General features: G+C 40.6%; 1 protein-coding gene across 1 annotated transcript in view; it reads right to left on the reverse strand.

Annotated features, from left to right (window-relative positions):
• Window positions 1-23481, reverse strand: part of PARD3B (par-3 family cell polarity regulator beta) — a 923861-nt gene that overhangs the window by 570184 nt on the left and 330196 nt on the right. The window contains 1 exon segment of the mRNA XM_032480017.1: window positions 3120-3291. Coding sequence (XP_032335908.1) covers window positions 3120-3291 — 172 coding nt within the window.

The following is a 23481-nucleotide window of genomic DNA, read 5'->3' on the forward strand; positions in this document are numbered from 1 at the left end:
GTGCATGAGTATTTCATCTTGGAAGATAAAGGAAAAAAAAAAGCCATGGGCAACCTGTGTCTCCATGTATGTGGGGCAGGTGGTCAATTTTTAATTGGCTATTGTTGATGATTATCTTGTGTTGGAAAAAGATATAAAAATTACACTGAACGTTGAGTGTATTTTTATTTCAGATATCAGTAAAACATAATTGTAAGAACGTCTTGATTCCTAACATCTATTCAATTGTGTCTCCTTAAGTAAGAAATATATGTGAATAGACAATGGTTACATTCTCCATCTTCCTGGATGGATCTTAAGAATGAGAGAAGCAGCGAGGATCAGCCCTGCGTCTGCTGTACCAGCCTGGGCGGATGAGCCCCGAGAGAAGAAAATCCAGCTCCAGTGGCCTCTGAGAGCTTAGTGAAGAGCAGAGGAAGGGCCAGGGCTTGGGGTTCGGCATTTTATCTGCAGCCGGTGATGATGGATTGCTAGAACACTTGTCTTACTCCCTCTCTGACCACCCCCTCCCACTCCTTTTCTAAACAGGGTCTCAGGGTGGGTGGGACAGCACAACTAGGACACACCCCAGAAGAGCCATGGACATGGCATCTGCTGCCAAGTATATCTTTCCATCCCCTCTGCCCAACCCATGATCACACCCCACCCTGAAGTCAACAAAAGGAAAACACAATAGGCAGATACCAAAGCTGGTTGTTTTGCATTCTTCTTGAATTTGAGAAACTCGATAAATACTTTTTCTTTGCTTTTTCAAGTTCCAGAAATGCAAAGAACTCATTTTGATGGAAGCAAGAGGGTAGGTAAGGGATGATCTCTTCATCACTCATCCCTACCCAAATTCCTCCAGCTAATTTGGAGGAACCACCTGCATCAGCTTGCTAATGAGTTTGGACCTGGTTCTCCTCACAATAGGAAGCCACTGGACGCTGGGAAGCAGGGGAGTTATCCAATCAGATTCGTGACTTGGGAAGGTGGCTCTGGTAGAAGCAGGGGTTGGAGAAAGCAGGCACTCACCATAAAGGAAGAGGTCAGTTTGAGGCCCTGCAGTAGTCTGACCGATGAGAAACCTCTGGCCTGCTGCAGTGGTCATGGACGAAAAGGCTGAAGAAAGCGTGGAAGGTGGGAAGAACGAGAAGGAGCTGGGGATAATGCCATGGTTTCAGAGCAGACGGTGGGAAGGCAACGCTGACCACCTAACAGTGAAGGCTGGCTAATCTTACCATGTAGTCTAGGGTGCCAGGCGGCATGGGGTTGGAAGCCAGGGAATTAAGCATTTCCAGGGTTTGGGATATACTCATGAAGCCAACCTCAGGAAAACCGTACCAATGTATTCTTTTACAAACAGCATATGAAAGGCCGCACTGCAGAACTGTCCCCGACACTGGAGTCCAGGAATCCGTCAAACTCTGACCTCGCCACCGAATAGCTGCGTGACTTCCGAGGAGCTGCGTAACTGCTCTGCGCCCGTCTCCTCTTGTCAGAAATCAGAACTCAACTAAGCGTTATGAGGCTTAAAGGAGCTGTTATGAGTAAAGGATTTAGAATACTCAGTGCACTACCTTGAGCTCAGTGTCCGGCATATGGTCACCACTTAATAAATATTATTTTCTATCAGTATTGAAGAAGCAGAAAGTCCACTTTCAAAGAAGGGGAACCTCAGCATTCAACATTATATTGCTCAGATGGTTCAACAAAAGAAACTGTGGAAAGGCTAAAGAAAAACAAACTTTTCCCCCCGAGAAAGCTCACAGGAGAAAGGTGAAAAAGCAGATTTCCAGGCACAGGGGTTACTCTGAGGTTCAGCCCTTTGAAGACCACAGTGCTTGCTTATAAATAGAATATTAGCAAAAGCAAGAGCAATTTTCTCTTTTCGTCTTCCCTTATTGCCTAATTTTCCTCCCGTACCATTTGCATAATGGATAAAAAGGCATCCATTATGCAAATGAATGATAGGGATGTGAGGTTGCTGGAGCCACAAACCTCTCTCCAGATGAAGAGAAACTGCCACAAAGGCCTCCAAGGTCTGAGCTCCAGCAGACTTCACTAGCTTGGTTCCCAGAAAGACAGACAGAAATTATGAAGACCGCAGGTCATTAATTTCCACTTGGCTTATTTTAAAAGGGGCACTATAGATGCTTTCCAGAAAATTAGTACAAAATTTGGATATATAGTTTTGTGGTATGTAAAGTAAACTTTACAGTATATATTTTGTTTCATATGGCAAAAACTATCATAGGTACAATTTTTACAATCTTAAGCATGTGCTTTGCTTTAAAAAAAAATTTCCTTTGCAAAGTAGAAAAAAACCTCTGCTCTAGCTTGAGAATTAACCTACACCTGGTGCTTAGAGCTGTTTCAAAATGTAGGCATCCATTCAACAGGAATAAAAAAAACAGTTTTAAGTACCAAAACATTAGTGGATTTTCAAAACTTCAGGCTGTTAAACTGACCTAAAACTAACTTTAAGAGGTATCACCGATAACTGACACATTATTTACCTTGGTGTCATATATTCACAAAAACTTTAGAAGAATGTTTATTTTCTCTCTCTACCAACACTTTCAAACCAGATACAACAAAAAAGGACTCTCTGAGCAAAATCACTGGAGGAGCAGTTCTTGCTAGAGTAAATCATAGGACAGAATTAAGAAACTAAATGTTTCCCCCAAACTCTGAGATAAACAGTTTGTGGAGAATAAAAAGGTGGCTGACACAGAAAATGACCTTTTCTTTCTAGCCTGGATTCCTTGATAACCCTTAGCTTTTCCCAAATAACTTTAAAAAAAAAGTTAAGTGGTCCCCGTAGGCTACAGACAAACTTCATCATTTACAGTCCAACTCCTCCCCCATGTTACTTCAAGGGCAGGTAATTCAGATTCACCTATGGTTCACGAAAAGCTGCATCCACTGCCTGAGCGTCAGTCACCACAAAGTTCTACGTCATCATCATCATCATCATCATTATCATTATCACTATCATCATAATTTAGAGAAAGACAAACCAGGTTTTTTGAAAGACAAATACTGACAGGTTAAGCCATAAAGTAGAAGCAACTCATAGCCAACAAAATGATGTATTTCAACCAGATGAAAAGCATACCACTCAAAAATACACCTACCTAATTTCAGCGCAGAAGGGGTTACTTCAATTTCTCCACCAACTGGTTTAAACGCAGCCAGCTGGGCAGCCACTTCCATCTCAAAAGCATCTGGGCTCTGCCGGCCTGCCGGGTTTCCACCAGGGCTCTCAATCTTGTGGAGTGGTTCTTGTTCGTCAAACACAGCAATCAGCTACAAACAAACCCAACAACACTAATTACTTTGTGGGACACTCATATCACAGGGACACTGTTATCTAGCTGATTGTGATCTTTGTTTCGTTTTTAAAAAACCAAAGTTTTGGTTTGTATACTCCTTAAACAGAGATCCAATTTTGGCTAATTCTCTTGAAGGAATGAGAGGCTGCCTCCTCTCCCCTCACCACCTTATTTTTGTTTGTTTGTTTTTAATTGAAGCATGGTTGAAAGGATGCCAGTATCTCTTTTTTTAAGAGTGTTGCCAAAAATGAAAGTTGACTATGTAGAGATGGAACAGATTACATGGTAGAAGAGGACATCAGCAAAGATGTTATAAAATCACACAACCATAATAAGTAGAGACATAGCTACACACCATTTGTCTTTATCTTGTACACACAGATATCCCAGTTTTTACTACATGCTTGTAATTTTGTTCTTTTCCTTCATGACTAGCTCCATGTGGACTGGTTAAGTCCAATGAAACTAAACATCAGAACTTTTAATAATTTCAATCTTCATCTCAATTTTATTTCATATGAGAATTTCCCATCATTGATATAAAAACTTTTAATTGTCCATCTCCACGTCATTTTTCTTAAAAATAGGGGCAACATAAAATATCACGTAATTGTGTAAACACTGCTGTATCAGTGGTGAAGGCTGCCCTGCTGAAAACACATTTTTGGCCAGCAGACACCATCATAGTAGGAACTTCAAATGTGCCTCATGAGCTGATGTGGAAAAGTCCAAATGTGAGTGCAGCAGGCAGCTCAAGGATGCTACTGTCAACTCAGTAAGGGCAGTGTGTGCAAGTCTGGAAAACTGCTAGTAAGTCTTTAGATATTTTCATTCATTAAATAAAACAAATCTACTTATCATTCAAACATTTATTCGGGAAAGGCACTCAAAGCCCCATTCACAGGGGAACTTTGTTGGTGATAATATTAATACCACCAGTGCAGGGGTAACCAATCAAAACATCATCAATTTCAAGTTCAGTCTTTAAAAAGAAATGAATACAATTAGGGATATGCAAATTGGCTATTCAAAAATAATTTTCATAATTGACTACTCATTTCCAGTATGGAGTCGTCTTTAATTGGAAAACCCAACAATCCTCTCACCACAGGAAAGAAATGCTACTCCCAAGGCATTATTTTTAATTCTTGAAACTGAGCACATACATTTTCTATTTTTAATTGGTAGCACTGGTGAACTGATTTGAGATAAGACTTAAATGGATTAATAATGAAAGATTATTCTAGTATAAAAATAATCAGGAGAACTCTATCTTCCTAATCTTCTGGCCAAAATGAAGAGTTTAACACATTAAGTCCTGAAAAGGAAAATAAAATCAATTTTTTTAAATGTGGTAGACGTGTTATTTTCATTACCATTTCTGTAACATAATTATAACTTCAATTTTGCATATTGGTGAATTCTAACACATATCTGTGACATTTATTTTAGTATACTAATCAACTCAGCAAATGGCTTATTATATTGGTATCACGAACAGCTTTGGTAAGTCTTCCTTCTTGCTACATCCTTAACTCTTAGTGTATCTTATGTGCCTAAAATACTGGGGAAAAGAGAAAAAGATACCCATCAGAAGTATAATAGAAAAGTTTAAAATTGATAACCCATAAATCAATCATTATCTATGGCTCCTATGTAACCTTCCCTCCTTAAGATGCTTCACTGTGTTCCACGCTAATTTTACATCCACATGAGTTTACAGCTTATGTAGTAACAATGTTATTGTCCCTATTTATCTAATGAGACAACAGGGTAGTTCAGAGATTTCGTTCCCCAAAGTGACAGACTAAACAGTAGTTTGTACTAGAATCTAGACCAATCCAGGGATTCAGATCACACTGTAACCATTTTCCAAAAAGAAAACTGTAAATAGAGAGGCCACCTGGCGGAATACTGGCAGTCTGTCCAGGAGGATGTCAGGCCCTAAAGAACGCGTCTCTACTCTGGAGATACAGGCAATACATGACTTTCTCCAAGATGATGAGAGTGAGACCTGGGGGCTCCCCAAATCTCATAATCTCTTTGATTAATTACTGGCTTAGTCCCTCTCCCAATCCCATGATTGACAGGCATTAGCTCCGCAGAGCCTCTCTGGATGTCTGGATAATGGATGGAATAAAGCGTCTAGTCCTGGAAAGCAGAGCATCAGTTCCTGAATCCGAGGCCCAGACAAAGCCCCTGGCCCCACAGGTGCTCGCTGGTAAGAGATTCTTCATCTCAACATGGACAGTAGACACAGACTCACGCTTCCTTCTACACTGATAATTAATTTAAACCACATGTTGTAGGTCTTTGTTGGCTAAATTATGTGGTTCATCAGAACACCTACATTACCGGCTAACAGAGCTCCTGGCAGACAGTGTTAGAGAGATATGTTAATTAACATCAACCACTGTTCCAGTCCCTCGGCAGAGAAGGCATACTGGTTTCCAAAGTGTCCAGTGCATGAAAATGGCCTGCCTCCACCTTTAAAACTATTCAGAATTACCTTTCCCACAGAGATGAGTTGGACATTAAAAAAAATTCTATTTAAAAAGGTTTTTGTTTTGTTTTGTTTTGTTTTTGCTAAGGTTCCATTTAGATCAAATTTCTGTGGCATGTGGAAGATTCTACACTCATACCTTAGGGACTGCAGTAACCTAAACTTTATGCAAAATGCAAGCAGGCAGTATTTGCTTTGGATGCCTTCCTTTTCTGCTGCCCTATCCATCTTCTGGTGCCCCTTCTGTTCTGCTTCTCTGATGCCAGTATTCTCATGTCACCCAGTACAGCACTGACATTTCCCTAAGACCCCATGATCCAAAATGAGCTTTTCAAACAGACTTGACTTCCGATCAGAACTCCTGTCCCCACAGATCTCTATCAGTATTTAGGCATCTAATCCCTGGATACACACAGGAAGGTCAGACTACAAATATGCTATTCACTTTCCCATCAAAAAATAAAACCAAAACCACAACAACCTTTTCAGGACTCACCCCTACAGACACCACCCCATTTCTCAGTCTCCATGTGAAGTAAATTCTGAAAGCTGTCTGTCCAGACAGCAGGTCCCAACCTCTCTCCTCCCCCTCTTCCCTGAGGCCACGTTAGTCAGGTTCTCACCCCTCTAATCCACTGAAACCGATCTTATAAAGGTCAGAAACAATCTTCAGATTGCTGAATTCAATGTCACTTCTCTAGCTTGATTCTAGGACTCGGCGGATTACTGGCTCCTCGTTAAATGACTTGCTTCATCTGCCTTCCACGGCACCACACATTCTCCATTTCATCCTCATCCCCCCCCCCCCCATTAAGCTCCCTCTCACTTATTCACCCTCATCCTCAAAATGTTAAAGACAATGTGTCTAAATTTGGTGATCACATTTGTCTCCTGGCAAAGATATAAGAAAGCATATGCTGATAAACTCCACACTAACATTACCAACCCAGAGCTTCTTCCTCAATTCCAGGTTCATATGGTCAACTGCTTAACCCAACAGGCCAAAAACTGATCTCCCAAAGTTTTCTCCATAATCTTTTTACATCCCAAATGAATGACAATCCATCCTTCTAGTTGCTCTGGCCAAAATACGTATTAGTCATCCTTGACCCCTCTTTCCTTCTCTTTCTCCCTGTCTCTCACACCCTCCCCACACACACACATCCAATCTGTCAAGAAATGTCAAGCTATAACCAGAGTTTGCCCACTTCTTATCACTGCACTGTCACTCTTTGGACACAGCTACCACAGCCTCCCCCGTGGATTAGTGCAACTGTTTCCTGCCGGGGCTCCTTGTTTCCACCCAGGCTCCCTTTCAATCCATTTTCAACGTGGCAGCCAGCATGATGGCACTCAGACTAAGGTGGATCGTGTCTATCCTCTGACTAGAGCCCTGTAACACCTTTGTACCTCATTTAGAATAAAGCCCAAGTCCTAGCGATGGCCTGCACGGTGAGGGGCTCCCAGTTAGGGTTCTGACTGCATGTCCTGATGACTCTCCCTTGTTCTCAAGATTCTATCCAGCTCTGCTATCCCCTCTGTCCCTCTCTGTGTCTTTATATTTGCTGCTCTCTCTGCCAGACACAGTCTCCCACTAGATACCCACGTGGCTTGTTCCTCTATCCTTCAGATCTTTACTCAAACGCCAGGCTTTCAGTGGCCACACTACTGAAGTTGCAACGTCCCCCCTAATTCCCATACTTCCTTTATTTTCCTTTATAGCATTTGTCACCCCTCAATGCCAAGTCTTTTGTCATTTGTCTTATTTTATGGCCTGTCTCCCTGTACAACTCCCTAATAAACTGTACTAGATGGTGAGCTCCAAGAAGAAAATGATTTTTGTCTATTTTGTTGTTTGCTGTATCCTATGACCTAGAACAGTGAATTAGACAGAGGAAGCACCCAACATGTATGTGCTGGAACATAACAAGTGAAATGAGGGAAAACTATATACTAAAACCTACAGTAACAATGAAAGGACACTAGATTTTTCCTATGTTGTTAGAATATTAAAATTAATTTTTTTGAATGAATGAGTATAAACAACCAATATAAACCTGTATCATCACTGTTGTTGTTTTGACTTTGTTGTCACGGGGGAGAAATTCCTCATTTTCTACTCCACCCTGGGGAAATTGCTTCTGCTCTTGAAGTGGAGATTATGCGTCTTCTCGTTCCTCTTCAGGCTCATTTCTGAAAGGGAGGATCTGCTGATTTGGTCTCTGAATGGGAGCGGAAGTGTTGAACTAGGGGTGCTCAGTGGATGGAGAGACGGGAAGGGTTAGCAGTTTGGCCTCAGACACTTGCTTCCTCACTGGCTTTCTTCCACAGGCCACATCGACGGATCCGGTGTGAAGCTTCTACGTCTCTCCCCCGAAGTGGCTTAAAACAAACGTGGAGACACCTCCAGGGTAGCAGAAGCAGAGCCTCAATTGTCACACCATGAGCTCAAAACTGAAGTGCTGGGCTTTTTTATATTACACACTCACATCAATTTTACATTTTACCAGCTTTCTATGCTTGATTTAACATGAAAAGATTTTCCCCTTAATTGTCGGTAAAATTAAGGCAACTGTCCTCATGCGTTCTGTACCTCTATTTAGAGGTCCAGGTGAAGTGTGTTCCTCAGAAACATCCCTACCTCCTAAAATGAACTTAGGAAAACGCATGAAAACAGATACATGAATGTGGCAGGTACAAATTATTTTCAATAACTGGATCGCAACTGCCGAAGCCAGGGGTGTGCCCAGTTCCAAGACCAGGCATTGGCTTCCTGACTGCAAGTATCCCCTGACCATTCCCTCCCCGGGGTCTCTGGAAGGAACATCTCAAACTAGGATTTGCCTAGAAAAAAGTATCATGCATACGCCTTATTTTATAGAATAGTTCAATCTTTTTTCCTCATATTTACCGTGTAAAGGTCAAAATAGTGGAAAAGTCAACAACAATAACAACCTCAAAGACCAAAAAGAAAGAAAAGAGCTGTGGATAATCTACAATATCCATGACCCTGAATAACAGACTTGATCAGAAGAGCCATGTGTTCTGCACCATTTCACACCATCAATATCTCTTTAAGGACTCAGACCTATTTTTATACTCAAACAAGGTAAAGGTGTCTAAGTGCCTGCATGGGTGTGTGCTGCGGGGCGGGCAGGGCGGGGGTAGACTACTGAAGTCCTTGGTAATACCCCTAACAGGCCTGAATGCTTCGCAGAGAGCCCGGTACACAATGGCAGGTTAAATGTTAATTCCTTTTCCTCCCTGAGCTGGCATTCCCTGGCTCTCAGACTCAGTCCCACTTGACTTGTTTATTCCTATTCTGCTTTTACTTTGTTGCCTCCCTTTAATCTCTTTATCACAGGACTGACAGGGGAACAGAGACAGTACCAAGATCAAACACATCAAATAGGTAATTTTTGTTTTTCTTTTTTCCTCGCTCTTCATCACACGAGAACACACAACCTCCAGACATGCAGCGCTGCTCCTCCGCCGAGCAAATACATGGTTTGTGCTGTCTGCTCCACTTCTACCATAACTCGAAGCAATATACCAACGCCTTGAGTTTCTACACTGACAAGTAAATATTTTAATAATAAATGCCACCAAGTGCATTTATTGCAGAGTCTCTCAATATTCATGATGTGGTTTGCTCTGTCGTCAGCCTGTAGCATTCTGTCACTTTTATAGCCTGAGTTTTTATCATCTGATGCTATTATCTTTAGCCTACACAGAGGACAAAAGAATGATCCAAATGCTCATAGACCATAATAAACTGTATTTATAAAAGTAGTCTTTTTTGGATTAGTAATTACACTGAGAAATGTGTGGCTCTATTTTAATTACATGTCAAATAAACGAACATACTACTAAGAAAGGCTTATTTGCCATATTGAGTTCTTTGGGTTAAGCTGTTGAATTTAACAACATACTACTATTTTTTACTGTTTCATACATATTCCATGTTACCAACAACTATCAAGTAGAATTAAGACAAAAAACAAAACCCCAGTATCCTACAAAATAAAATTGGAATCATTTGCCTCAAATCTTAATAAACACAATTAAATCTAAGTAAGACTGTGAAATTACAACAATTTCACAAGTAGAGGAAAACACATTATCACCTTTGGGAAGAGAGTGAAACACTGCAGAATTTCATTTAAATGTATGCATCTGCTTGTAACTGAAGAACAATTGGCCACCGAGCTAATTTTATGCCACTTTAAACAAAGGTTTGAAAATCGATTCTTCTCCTTCATGGGATTTTGACAGCCAGCTAAAAGCATTTAATCTGGATTTTAAAAATTAGACGGATCATATTAGCCTCCTTGTCAAATGCTACCATCAGATCCAGCATCTCAGAGCACTGTATGCAACAACTCTGATTCTCAAAAAGTTCAACCAACACTCAGCAAGTGAGGTAAAACCGATTTTCATTTCCTCTCCCAACAGAAAATCTACAACAGGGGCCTTTACAAACTTTACAGCTCTAAGCGCCATCCTAAAGAAAACAACATGATTTATTCAGCTATACTAAGAACCCTATTTTTCCTTATCACTTTTTAAAGAGGCAGCTGCCTAAATTGAACCATAATAAGAAAAATATGCCTATTTAAAAACCACCCATATTTTAGCAAAAATACATCTGCCTCCTTTACTTATGTAGTTAAGTTACTAAGAAGCCAGGTAGACATTAGCCACATTTTATGTTGGATTATATTTTTCTCCTGACTATACTGAATTAAAATTTTAAAGAGGAGGTGTTACCACTTGACAAGTTTTAGAGAATATTGAGTTTGTTCTGCTGCATCCTTTACTTTCCTTACTAACAACAGCTTACCATTTATGAAATGACATTCACAACTCAGATCTAATATTCACAGGGGAAGCCTGAGCACCTCTTCTCTGTGCCTTTCACCATCCATAGCGATGGTCAGGCAAAGGGTCCCGGTGGCCTAACGGAGGTCAGGTGGTCAGGCAGCCACCAAGCTCTAATCTTAGGGAACCCAGGGGGCAGCTGTAGGAAAAGCAAACAGGTACAGAAGCCAGGAGAGTGTCTCAAGCATTATCAGAGTAACACAAACGTCAGAAATGCAAAAAACATTCAATAATATACATGTCTTGTCAGTAATAATATTTCCACAGTCCAGAATTACACATATTAAAAATAACAGACACACAAGAAACTGAAGATACGTGGGTTAAATTGGATGGGAAATTTCAGAGCTGATCTCAGTCCACTGAGTAGCTTTGCCAGCCATTTACCCAGTATATCACTAGATGGTTCCTTGATTTTATCCAATCTCAGGGGCTCTGAAAGTCTTGGGAGCATGTACACTATTACAAATGAAGATACAACTTGGGTTGTTTTAAAATGCATGGACACAAACATACACAAACGCTTTTTCTTCAAGTTATTCTTATCTAAATCACATACGTCTAACCTGCATTTTTGAAAGACTATCCTATTTGAAACAAGTATATATGATACCAGAAAACATAAAACAGCATGTGAGAAAATACTTTGTGAATTACAAGGCATACATGCATTTATGATGGTGTAACACCCACATTGAGTATTATCTCACTGGCTTTGTTTCATTTTCCCTACTTCCCTACAGTTCCTATTCTCTAACCAAACCAAAGCTGTAACTGTCTCAGAAATGTAGTTTGGTCATCTCCTAGCCAAGGCCCAGGGCTACCACAGCCAACCAGAGGTCTGTCAACAGATCCTTGAAGGCAATAACTTGCAGGAATGTGAGGGTGATCTCTCTCTGCATGGATTATCCCATACAATAAACGCCACACTGCCTCTGGCCAGGTCTTCACATATCCACTGCCAGGGCCCCGCCCACTTCTGGGTTCCAGTCTGAGCCGCCTGACATTTACCCACAACCCTCACTGCCAGAGCGATCTTCCATCACAGACTTGACATGATCTTGCTGCAGCTTAAAATTCTTCATTATATATTCTCATGGCTTTCAAAACGAAGTTCAAGTCTCCATTATGAAGCCTTCCACCAGGCTCCGTGTTTCCACAATAGCACGTCCCTCTCTGTAGCAACACTGGTCACACGGCATGGAGAACCTTGATTTACCTGCCTCGGTCTAAAAGTAAACTGTAAGCTACTCTAAACTGGGGGTCACATCATCTAAAAATATATATTTAATGAATACTTACATAGTGCTCACTACGCGCTAGGCACTGTTCAACGTGCCTACATATACCATTTGATTTCATATTCTTAAGTAACCCTATGAGAAAGGTGCCATTATCCCCATTTTACAGTTGTGAAAACTAAAGTAAAATTGACTTTTATATTCCAAGTTCTCAGTATGGTACTTGACAAAGAGTCAGGTAAATGAATGTTTTAAGGTCTCTGCTATATCCAAGAGGAGGAGCAACGTCTCTTTTACATGGATGTCAATACTTCTATGTTGACACTATCTCCTTGTGTTTTAACTTTCCATCCACCTGGGAATAAGGTAACCTCCATTACTGTGTGTGCTCCTATTCAGGGCAAAATAGCTTCTGCTCATCCTTGAGGTTCACTCCAAAAGTGCATCTTACAATTTCTCCATCTAAACTCCACTTAGTACATTATAATCCCAATCTTGTTTCCTGGTGGACTATATTCATGTACTTGATTTTCTTTCAGAGGAAACCTTTTAAAATTGTAAAGCAAACTTGCACGTCAACATACCTAGTTTTGAAACAAATACAACGGCACAGTGTTCTCCATCACATCTGACTGTTAGAAGAACCCTGCTTGTTTGTACTGATGACTGCAATCCAGGGTGTATTGCTTAATTTTGTGGATTAATGAGTAAGCAATCAGATGTGATTTTAAGTCATGAATATAACAAACATACTATTCATTTATTTTGACAAGTATCTTAATTTATGAGACTTGGCTACAAATAGAACAGTCTATTTCATAAAAGAAAAAAAAAAGAAACCTTTCTGCCTTTTAAGACAACTCAACAGCTCTCAGATAATAAACCTTTGTGGAGAATGATGACAAAGCCACCCCCTTCTAAAGACAGATAAAGAATTGATAGGTTGAAAGAAAAAAACAATGAGACCTCACTCTATCATTAAATTTTTCAAATAGAGAATGTCTTTTGCACGCAGTTGAGCTATAAGCAATACCTTTAGGAGTAGCAAACTACACAGAACGTTCTGAATGTTCTAAATAAAATAGGTCAGTGCTGGCCTGAGGCAGGCATCCCCTAGCCAGTCACCCTAGTAGCCTCAAACATAAGTTTCAGCAGGTTCACATGTCCCTGAGGTGGCCTCATACTCCCAGTCTGAGAATCCCCTCCCCTCGCCAGGCCAGGTAAAGCTGTGAGTGGACTACAAATATGAGGAAGGTCACAACTCCCTAAAAATTAGCTGGTGATTAATGGATACTGCATTTCATCAGGCTGGTGGGAGAACAGACTCTTTGGCATGGACACATTTGGCAAATTGGCTGGAGCACCAGCTGATTGACCTCATGACAGGTCCAATGATGTTCTACCTTCTCTGACATTTCAAGACAGCTGAGCAACTTGTGGAGACGACCGAAAGGTCAGTGCATAGCCTGACTGAGGGATGCGGAAGCACTTCCCTCCAACATCCCATTTAGACTCAGATCCTCCGTGTCACGGGTGACAAGGTTTCAACGCCGATATTTAAAAAAAATTAACATTGTCATCACAGGTGGGTTTAGCTCCTGAACGCCTCCCGTCTGAGCATTAGAGCTAACCTTTTCCTTTAGCTTCTAATTGCTCTACGTCTCCCTAACTAGTGATAATGTGGCTAAGCCTGCTGGGACGGGTGTTGACTTGGGGAGCCTCTAAATGTCAAGATTTGTAATTATGATTGTGGGTGTACTAAACTCACATAGAATGATGCCTCCTCGCTAACTGGGGCCTGAAGACAGGCAGCCTGGGGTCCTTGCTCCTTGCCCAGTCACAGGAGGTGCATCACCTCTTCAAGGACGAGCTGCACCCTAGGTCTTGTCTCTAATTGTAGAAAGATGGTCTTTGTGTGTCAGTTGTCAATTTTTAGCTTTAGTGCAAAGGGCTTTCCTAAAAAATTGAAAACATCTTCTGTAGGCATAAAAACTATGATATCTAAATCAAAAATTAAAACATACCAGGTCTCCTTATGGCAAAAAATGGAATGCAAGTTTTGAAATTAGGAATGGACTCAAAAAATCCAGGTTGCTGTGACCATCCTCCATGACTGGGTTTCAAAAGCAGTCTTCACGCCAACACCCCCCAAACCCAAGGGCCACTTTTGCACTTTGCAGCTCTAGGCTGTTATGTTTTCCAGGCCAAGAGAAAAATGTGTGGACAAGAAAATGTGGGGATCATGAAGCCCCTCAGTTCCCTCCAGCCAACTGCGTATGAGCTGTGTTTGTGTCTTGGGGGCGAGAGGGAGGGAAAATGAACAAAACTTCAAAGGATGTCATTACCAGACTTCTGAAAATACACAGTAGAAAAGAAGACACGCAAGATCATCTCAAATTCCAAAAACACTGATAGAATATTGGTGCTTCTCCTCCACTCTTCTTTTTTACACATTTATATATACACGTTACCATTACATGACCCAGACTATGTAACACACAATTTAGTTTTCTGATATTTTTACCCAGATTTTCTTGTGAGCAATTTTCTCTAATTGTAATCTGCAAAAAAAATGGAGAAAATTCATGATTGAATAATATGTCATAACATAATTAGCCATATCATAAATAATTTAGCTTATTCAGCCATTCTGGGTGCAAGTCGAGGTTATCTTTGCACAGTAGTATCATTTTTCAGTATTTGATGATTTTGCAGACAAAATTATATCCTCCCATTTAAGGTCAATTTTTGGACTATTAGTAATATTGAAAATAATTTTATAAGCCATTTTTATTTCTTCAATGGATTGTTTATTCATACCCTTTGCCCTTTCATTTTGATTTTAATGTTTCTTAACATGGAGAAGCTATTTAAGTATATTAAGTTTGTCTTTTTTATCTTCGCAAATTTCTTTTTGCTAATTTACCTTTCAATTTTGTTTATGATGTAAATTTTTCCATTGCACGGTATTCCATTCACTTAAAACCCTCTATTAAATCTTCAAAGGTCCCTTGTAAATAGGTAGTCACCTGGAACCAGTAATACTTTGTGATGGGCAAGTAGAAAAACAGTGTCGGTTTCATTTAATTTACTACTTTGATAGTCCCTTAAGAGAGAGCAGGTGGGAAATGTTTGGATTGGTGGCCCTTTGGTTTTTAAATCATAATTCATATTCTAAACAAATACAGATGGATAAAAGCTATTCCAATTTAAAAATTCACAAATAAAATTTAAATATTTCAATGATTTTATAATCCAAATGTCTGTCACTGCTGTCTACAAACTTTGTTGAAATCCCATTCAATCCTTTATTAAAATGTAGAAAAAAAGAAATGTATGAACAAAATTGTTTAATTTTTTTCACTTCCTTAAAGACTTTAAGATTCCCTTATTTGTTGTCCCTCAGACAACAGAAATTTTTAGTGTTCATATTTTTTCTTTCTTCTATATCCCCTACTGCCCAGTCATCAAAGATGTTTGTTGCTTTTCTGTAAACTGTCTCCCTGCCCCTCAATACGCTAAGGATTAAAAGCTCTAGAAGGACCTGACTATTGACAGTAATGCATTAATAATAATAAAAAAAAAAATTAGGTCTTTAACTCTCACTCAAATCTTCTTTTCATTGTTTATTTAAAAGCGTAATTGTCCTGGGTCTGCTGACATTGCCCTAATGATACTGGGTTGCTAGACACATTGCCCTGTTGTACCAGCACGCTTTCGGTTATATGCTAGCATCCATTCAGCTCTGCCACTTAATCCCCCTTTCAATAAATTTCAACCTAATGACATTTATTTCATCTATAACACAGAAGTAATATCTGGGGCACTTTTTAAAGAATCAAGAAACAAAAATTCTCTCAGAGAGTTAATGTATTAAATAAATATGTTAAGGTCTGTTTATAAGTACACCAAATCATCTTAAAAATATGCACCCAGGACAAATTTAATTCACTGTATAAATAAGCTACAGAAGTGGTATGTCAGTAAGATAAGATAAGTAACAGTAGTCAGGGAGATGGTGTCAGAGGTGATACACTGGCCATGTCAGTGTCAGTGTTACCCAGATGAAGGATCCACTGGATTAAGAACAAATCTGCAGTCTCATTAGGAGGGACAGCCTTACTGTGAAATGGGTGAGACATGGGGATGACAGTGTGGTATCATTAAACTCATGAGTCTAGGATCAAGCACAAAATTTCTGAGGCCAAGTGCAAAATGAAAGTGTGGGGCCCTGGTTCAGGAATTTTAAAGCATTCCAAGATGGCAACAGCAGAGTCTGAACCGAGCACGGGACCCTGAGCAACTGCACAGGTCACATACCCGTGAAGACGGCCCTGCTCAAACCATATGCCTTCCTAAACTTACCCTGGTTTCACTGACCTCAAGTCATCTGACCGTGGTTTGATATCCCACATCAGTCTCTCATCAGGGAGAGTATATGCTGGCTACTGGATAAGCAATTATCCAGTCCCCTTGGCAGGTATTATATATCTGTTTATAGTCCTGGTGATCTTTACTAGTTGGAGTCAGAATCCTTGAGTCAAATCAATCCAGAGCAGTGAGGAGGTATATAGTTTACGCAACTACAGCGCGTGGACCTTGTGTTGGGCGGGAGGTGGCGGGGCGGGGGGTGGGGAGGCTCAGGTACATGGTTTCCGGTGAGACCTCATATGTAAACTCCCTATCCTCCAAAGAGTCTCCCATCAGAACTTCAGGCTCATATTTATTCACTGGAAATACAAGACCGGCTTAGAATACAGCTTAAATCAAAGAGAAATGCTTGGATGTTTTTTCATTTAAATGTAAAAGAACACTGTAATTTTGTAATGTGATAAATACCACTACAGTGGCAATCATATTACAATATCTTAATGTATCAAAGTACCATGCACTATACATTCCTTTCCTAGAATCGTTAGTAATTGAGAACTTGGAGACTCTGGAGCCAGACTGTCTGAATTCAAACCTTTCTAAATGTAGGGAAGTTATGTACCTTCTCTGAGCCTCAACCATTTTCTTTATACAATATGGAGGAGGACAGTAGCTAAACAATTATTGAGCATTTACCTTTTTTAAATTCATAGTATCAGACTGTATTATCTCACATGTTTTTCATACCAGCCCTGGAGGCAGCTACCATTAGTCTCCAAAATTGAGGGCACTGAGAGGTCAGATGGATTACACAGCCAGTAAGTGAGAAAGCCCGAGTCAGAAGCCAGTCAAACTTCAGCACCTCCTCATCATCCTAAGGTTCCCTTCGAATTGTATTATGTGAGCTATAACTTAGCAGAATGGCTACCCACAAAAAAAGTGTTCCTGTAATGCCAGTCCCTAGCTATTATTATAATTATCATCATTATCATTATTTTTATTATTGACCAAAAGCCCTATTCGTCCTTTAAGACTCAACTCAATTTGTATCCTGGATAATATCTGGTATCTAGAGATTAAGTGTGTATCGAGTGTAAGAATATACCCTACTATTGTCTAATTAGAAATGCACAAAGTCAATTTAAAGAGACTAAGTAATTCCCAGCCCAGAGCAATATTGGAGTGAATATTGACTAATAAGATAGGCTTGATTTATAATGTTTAAGTAGGCTAACATCAGAAAAATGTAGACTTTTTTCAATAAAATATATACATATTTATTAAACAAAAAGATATACAATGTTATTAGTAGGTACCTCACCATGTCTAGTGATAAGCACCGAGTGAGAAACTAAAAGAAAGGCAGAGGCCGATGAGGACTGGGGAATTACTAACTATAGAATATCTATCTCACGTTTCGTACCTAGTTTCCACTCAGGGGGTATTCACATTAGGATTAGGAGAAATATTTCCCATTTCCATAGAAATATAACCTAGTTTGCTAATAAAACAGAACTCCAAACATTAACTGATTGCAAAAATTGTATTTCCTAACAGCACCTTTGGATTAAAGGGGATGAAGATGCTGCTTCCCAACAGAATCCTGTCACACACGTTTCACGACTGGAAACGCTGTGCAGCGTTTTTCAAAAAGCGCTCTAGAAAGCCTGCACGGTTAATCAACTTTAGTTTAGAAAGTCTCCATTCTTATAATTTATTTTGTTTTTATAGAAGGAAAGACTTGGAAAGGTTCCTGTGAGACATGGAAAAATACCAAGATCTGTCAAGGATAAACATGTTTTCTTCCCCGAAGCCCTGAAAGTCAGTGAAAATGGTTTCCCATAATGAATCACCAAAAGAAAAAGCCCGATTTTTACTGGGCTAAAATGAGTAATTTCTATGAACCAACAGGATACAATGCAGGGAAAGTGGATGTAAGGAACCCATGGAGGATGCCTGACACTGCATTTAGAAAACCCCATGACATAAAGACCAGAGGACCGGGGAAGAGTCTGGTGAGACAACAGCATCCCCCCCCCCAACTTTTTCTTTTTTAATGTTCATGTGCAGACTCTGTATGCTGGGGAAAACGTTTTAAATGTGTTTATCGCTGGGAGCTTTTTGGCAAAGGTGAACCCATTTATCTAGTCCAACCCAAACGGAAGTCTAAAGTAAGCGCATGAGGCAACATGCAAATTATTCTCAACTAATGTAGCTTAACTTGACAAATGTGAGTCAAATATCACACATCTCTAACAGCCTTTGCTTCCAACTTAAGGGGGAAAAACATCATTTATTTGTAGCTGCCACATACTCTATTCTCACTAATTTAATAAGCAGGCACTGTTTTTTTCTACCTTTGAAAATTTATGTCGGTCTTTGGACGGGTTTGGCTGCCTTTTTAAATCTAGCGGTCTGTGACCACGGAGGGCTTTAGCCAAAGGGAAAATGACTCCATAAATCCACAGAGGCTGTCTTGCTTTAAATTATAGTTTGAAGGCTTCAGGACTATACGAAAAGACTTTGAACGAGAAAAATCAACACACACCGACACATATGCATTGAAAGTGGTCCTCTTTTACAACAGGAAGCATGCATGCCACAAGCTTTAGAAAGCATGCAGACACATGGGAAGACAGACTTGGCATCACCTGTAGGGATTTGCTACCTAATTATCAAGAGATGTGGTCACATTACATCTGGAAGCACATGAGTATACATAGTCACTTTTTGATACAAAAATATGACTAGGCTATTTCTGCCCTTGATAGTCCACAGAACAATGGAACCATTCACTATCACGTCACTGGAAAGCGGATCATGTGTTTCAGAGGATGGTGTGCCGCTTTTCTTTACAATTCCACTCAGACCTCTGTAACTCAGCAAAAGTGTTACTTCACAAGCTTCCAAACTGAACTGGCTGGTGAAGCACATGAAAATTATCTTGAGGTTATTCTAATAAAATAACTGAGTTCTGGAAAAATTGAATAAATTTCTGATGTCCTGTGGCTAGTTAATAGATAAACAAGGAAAGCACTTAGTCAAAGGCTAACTTGAAGTTACAACTTTAAAAAACATGCATGCCTTTAAACTAGGTATCGCGTTTTCCTGTGCACCGCTGTTCCCACCATTCTGGCTTGGCATCTACTCAACGCTGTCCACTGATTACTAATTTGCAGAGCTCCTAAAATCATTAAATTTGAGACTCTTGCCATATGTCTGACTAGAAAATATATGGGTTTTCCCCCATTCTATACTTCTTCCATGATTAAAATGCAATTATCAGATGAGTCTATACTTCAGATTTCTTGCAAAGACCGTAATTGCATTATCAGTTCACAAAATAAGTGATACTCTTTATACACAGAACTCCTTCCTTAAGCTGATTGGTATCATTGGCAAAACACATATAACTGCCTCTGAATGGCTAACATTACACGTTAACTAGACTGGGCCATGGGATGTCCAGATACTTAGTTAAACATTATTTCTGGATGTGTCTGTGAAAATGTTTCTGGATGAGATTAACTCTGGAATCAGTAAGTACACTGAGTAAAGTAGATTGCCCTCCCCTACGATCTGCAGAAGTCCTGAATAGAATGAAAAAGATTAAGAAAGAAATCTCTCTCTCCTGCCTGTTTGAGCTGGGACGTTGGTCTTTCCTGCCCTTCAGACTTGGGCTGAAACACTGCTCTCTTTGGGTCTTGAGCCTGCCAGATTTCAGGCTAGAATTTACACCCTCAGCTCTCCTGATTCTCAGGCCTTCGAACTTGGACTGGAACTACACATTGGCTCTCCTAGGTCTGCAGCTTGCTTCTTAGCCTCTGTTATCATGTCAACCAACTCCTATGAATAAGCTTCATATATCTGTGTATATATGCACACAGACACCCTACTCACCCTACTGGTTCTGTTCCTCGTGAGAATCCTGACTCATACAGCTTCCCTACCCAGAGGTCAAGCAACTGGCAAAAACTAGTATTTCAGGACGAAGTCTCAGACCCAGAAGCAACATAGTTTTCTCAGGCTCTTTACGGTTAAGCACAACTTTTAAAGTGATCAATTATAAAATCTCCAGGCTAAGGTTGATTTTTAGGAAAAAAACTGAAAGACATGGAAGACCTCCTGGATTCAAAACAGGGCAAGCTGAGCTACAAGAAAACAGATCAACGCTCAAAAGCCAATGTAGAAGTGAGGTGTTCATCCTGGACTAAACTGAACCTCAGTGAGTAAGGAAACGTTAAGTTCGTTTCAGCAGCCCAGAACAAAAACCTAGGTAGAGGGCTTCAGATTCTGCAGTCAGGGAACATTTCTTGAATACCTACAGCATGCTAAGCACTGTGCTAAAAACTGACGACACAGCCCCTGCCCCCCATCTCAAGAACCTATCAGTTTAGTAGCAGGAAGGGCAGACAGACATGAAAGTCAATATAAACACTGACATGTGATGAAATCGCTGAATGAGGAAAATGCCAGGCAGGGGGACAAGTCATTCTACGGATGTTTGCTGGGAAGCTGTTCAGGAAGGTATAGAGGGCAGATGACATTTAAGCTGGGCCTTAATTAGCATGATTTCACAGGGCGGCAGGATTGGGAAGCCCTTGAAGGCAGAGGGAACAACATACACAAAGCACCTGAGGAGGAAATTGCAAATTCACTGTTTGTGAAATGCCAACCAACTAGTTTGATGTGTTTGGAGCGCAGGTCCCTGGAGGTTGAGAGGAAAAGAAATAGAAGAATGAAGGCTGGACTGAAAGGTTAGAGACAGGAAATAAAAGACCTTGTCTTGCCCACGGATAGGTTTCCTAAAATTTGTACTAGGTTATATGACTTTATAATATGCGCTTGTTAGACCTTCAGTGCCAGCAACGGCTCCATGAAGAAGGCCACCTTCACTCTTTTGGGGAATATGATTAGGTATCAACAGACAGCACTCTGTAAACGTGGCATCCTGTGTCCCTCGCACACAGCCTGGAGTCGTGATAAATACACGGCCTGGGAACTTGAATTCTGAGTAACCAGACATACGCAATTGAAGAGCGACTCCACATGGACTGCAGGTGTTGAGTGAGAGGGTGTGTAAGGATGTGTGTGAGTGTGTGAGAGAGAGAGTGGAGGAAGGCGGAGGAAGACGGGGGTGGGGGGGAGTCTTAATTAGGTCATGTCAAGGTACAATTACAAGAAAATCATCCTGCCAGCCACTGAAAAAGCAGACCTTTTCAAAACACAGGTTTTCTATGTTTAGATAGCTCACTAATAAAGCAGCTGATTACAATGGGGTGGTGAACCCGGCATCTCGCCTCCACTGCTAGTCTGAAGAATACTGGTCTGATCGCGGGTCCTTCCCTCCGGGAGTGGGCTTCCCACGAGGATGGAGATGGCGTGGCGGCTCTGGTGCCTGTGCAAAGCCAGCAAGGGGAAGCTGGCGGCCGGCAGCTCGCTGGATAGCTGGTTACAGGGCAGCTCTCCTGGCCCTCTCAGGTGTCCTAGAGGGAGCTGGGGGACCGGAGCCAGTGGCAGGAGACCCCAAGAGCCCTCAGCAGCGCAGCTCTGCCTCCGCCCTTGGAGGTCTCCATGGAGCCCCGGGCACTGGAGCTGCCTCATTTCTGAGGACGCTTTTTACGTCGGGCATCTTACTTCTCCTTTTTCCCATTTACATTTCTTTACAGGGCTAACTTTGTAAAAAGTCACTTGGCTTCAATCTGGCTGCTGCTTGTTTTGGTGTACTTCATTTTAAATGTGTGTCAGTTGTTTCATTCTTTCTGTTGTGCTTAGATTGTCTTCTACTGTCTCACTTTTTCTTCTTTTAAAATCCTGGTTTAGAAAGAACTTGCATTACTCTCAGCGTAGCTCCCTTTAAGTGGCATAAGATTGAATGCCCAACCTCCTTTTCTACTTTTACTAGCTTACTTGCTAGTATTCTTTTTAAAGTTCCCTTTACTAGTTTACTTTTCAGCTTTCATTTTTTAATGTTTTCTCTGTCCAGTATTCCTGGTTTCCCTATTACAGACAGCAAGGACAGTGTCAGGATGACAGCAGAGAACATTCGCTCCAACAAGATGGATTTCCTCCCTACTTGCCCCAAACAGTCTCTTTCACTTCCTTTATGTGATCCTGCAAACACATCTTTAATATGGAGTCTAATAAAATAAAATACACTCCCAATTGGGTAACTCAAGCAGTCTTACTGCTTGTTTTCTCACGGCACAAATCATTTACATCCATTATGAGCAGCTGCAGGACCTAAAAACCTGGCACAGACCATCACTGGGCAAAGGGCAGTATTAGACCAGAGGATTCGCATGGGCAAAGGCCACTAAATCACGCCCCTCTGTTAACTTTGGTACCACTGGCAGTCCCCCGGGAGAAGGCACAATCAAGAGCTCACAGTAGCACCTTGGATTCTCTTGTGTAGCCGCCCGCTTGCCCCGAACCTGGAGTTGTCTCATCACAGGTCACAGGAACATCCACCTGGCACATGGGGCCTCTCATGTCACCTTCCTTTTGGGAGAGATGTTTGGGTTTAAGAAAAGCAGACAGAAACTGTTTCATTCTGTGAAGATCTCCAAACAAATGTGTTTATTAAAAAAAAAAAAAAGGCAAAGATCATTTTAAAAAGAGGTACATTTACACAAGATACTTCTTAATCTTTTCCTCAACAAAAAGATAATAAACTCAGATTGCAAAGAAGTCAGATTCATTGTGTAAAAACGAGTCTGGAGATCTCCTTGTATTCCAAATATTTGTGCCAGTCTTAAATTTCATTACCATGGGTCATAGGAAATTGACCACACTGAAGGTTGTTCCTATTAGCAATCACTGGTGACCAGCACAATGTTTGGATTATCACTTGTCCTAGGAGTTTCTTTTAATATGTTTAGTTAATATGTTTAATATGTTTGTTTGCTTTTAATATGATCTTTAAAGAAGAAAGTTCAAGCTTTGTTAAGATGTCCGAGTCTCTGGAAAGAGAAGAGGGCTTTTCTCGCACTATGCTTCTCTCTTGAGAACGACTTCAATAAAATTCAGAATTCAGAAATGTTTCAAATGTTCTCAAAAAGGCTGTGATCCCTCAGAGTTCTATCAATAAATCAGTTCACAGAATCTGCTAAGGTTTATTTATCTGACTGGAACTAAGGAATTTGTACTAAATCACTACATTTTTTGA

Source organism: Camelus ferus, chromosome 5 (assembly GCF_009834535.1).
Source record: "Camelus ferus isolate YT-003-E chromosome 5, BCGSAC_Cfer_1.0, whole genome shotgun sequence".
Lineage (NCBI taxonomy): Eukaryota > Metazoa > Chordata > Mammalia > Artiodactyla > Camelidae > Camelus > Camelus ferus.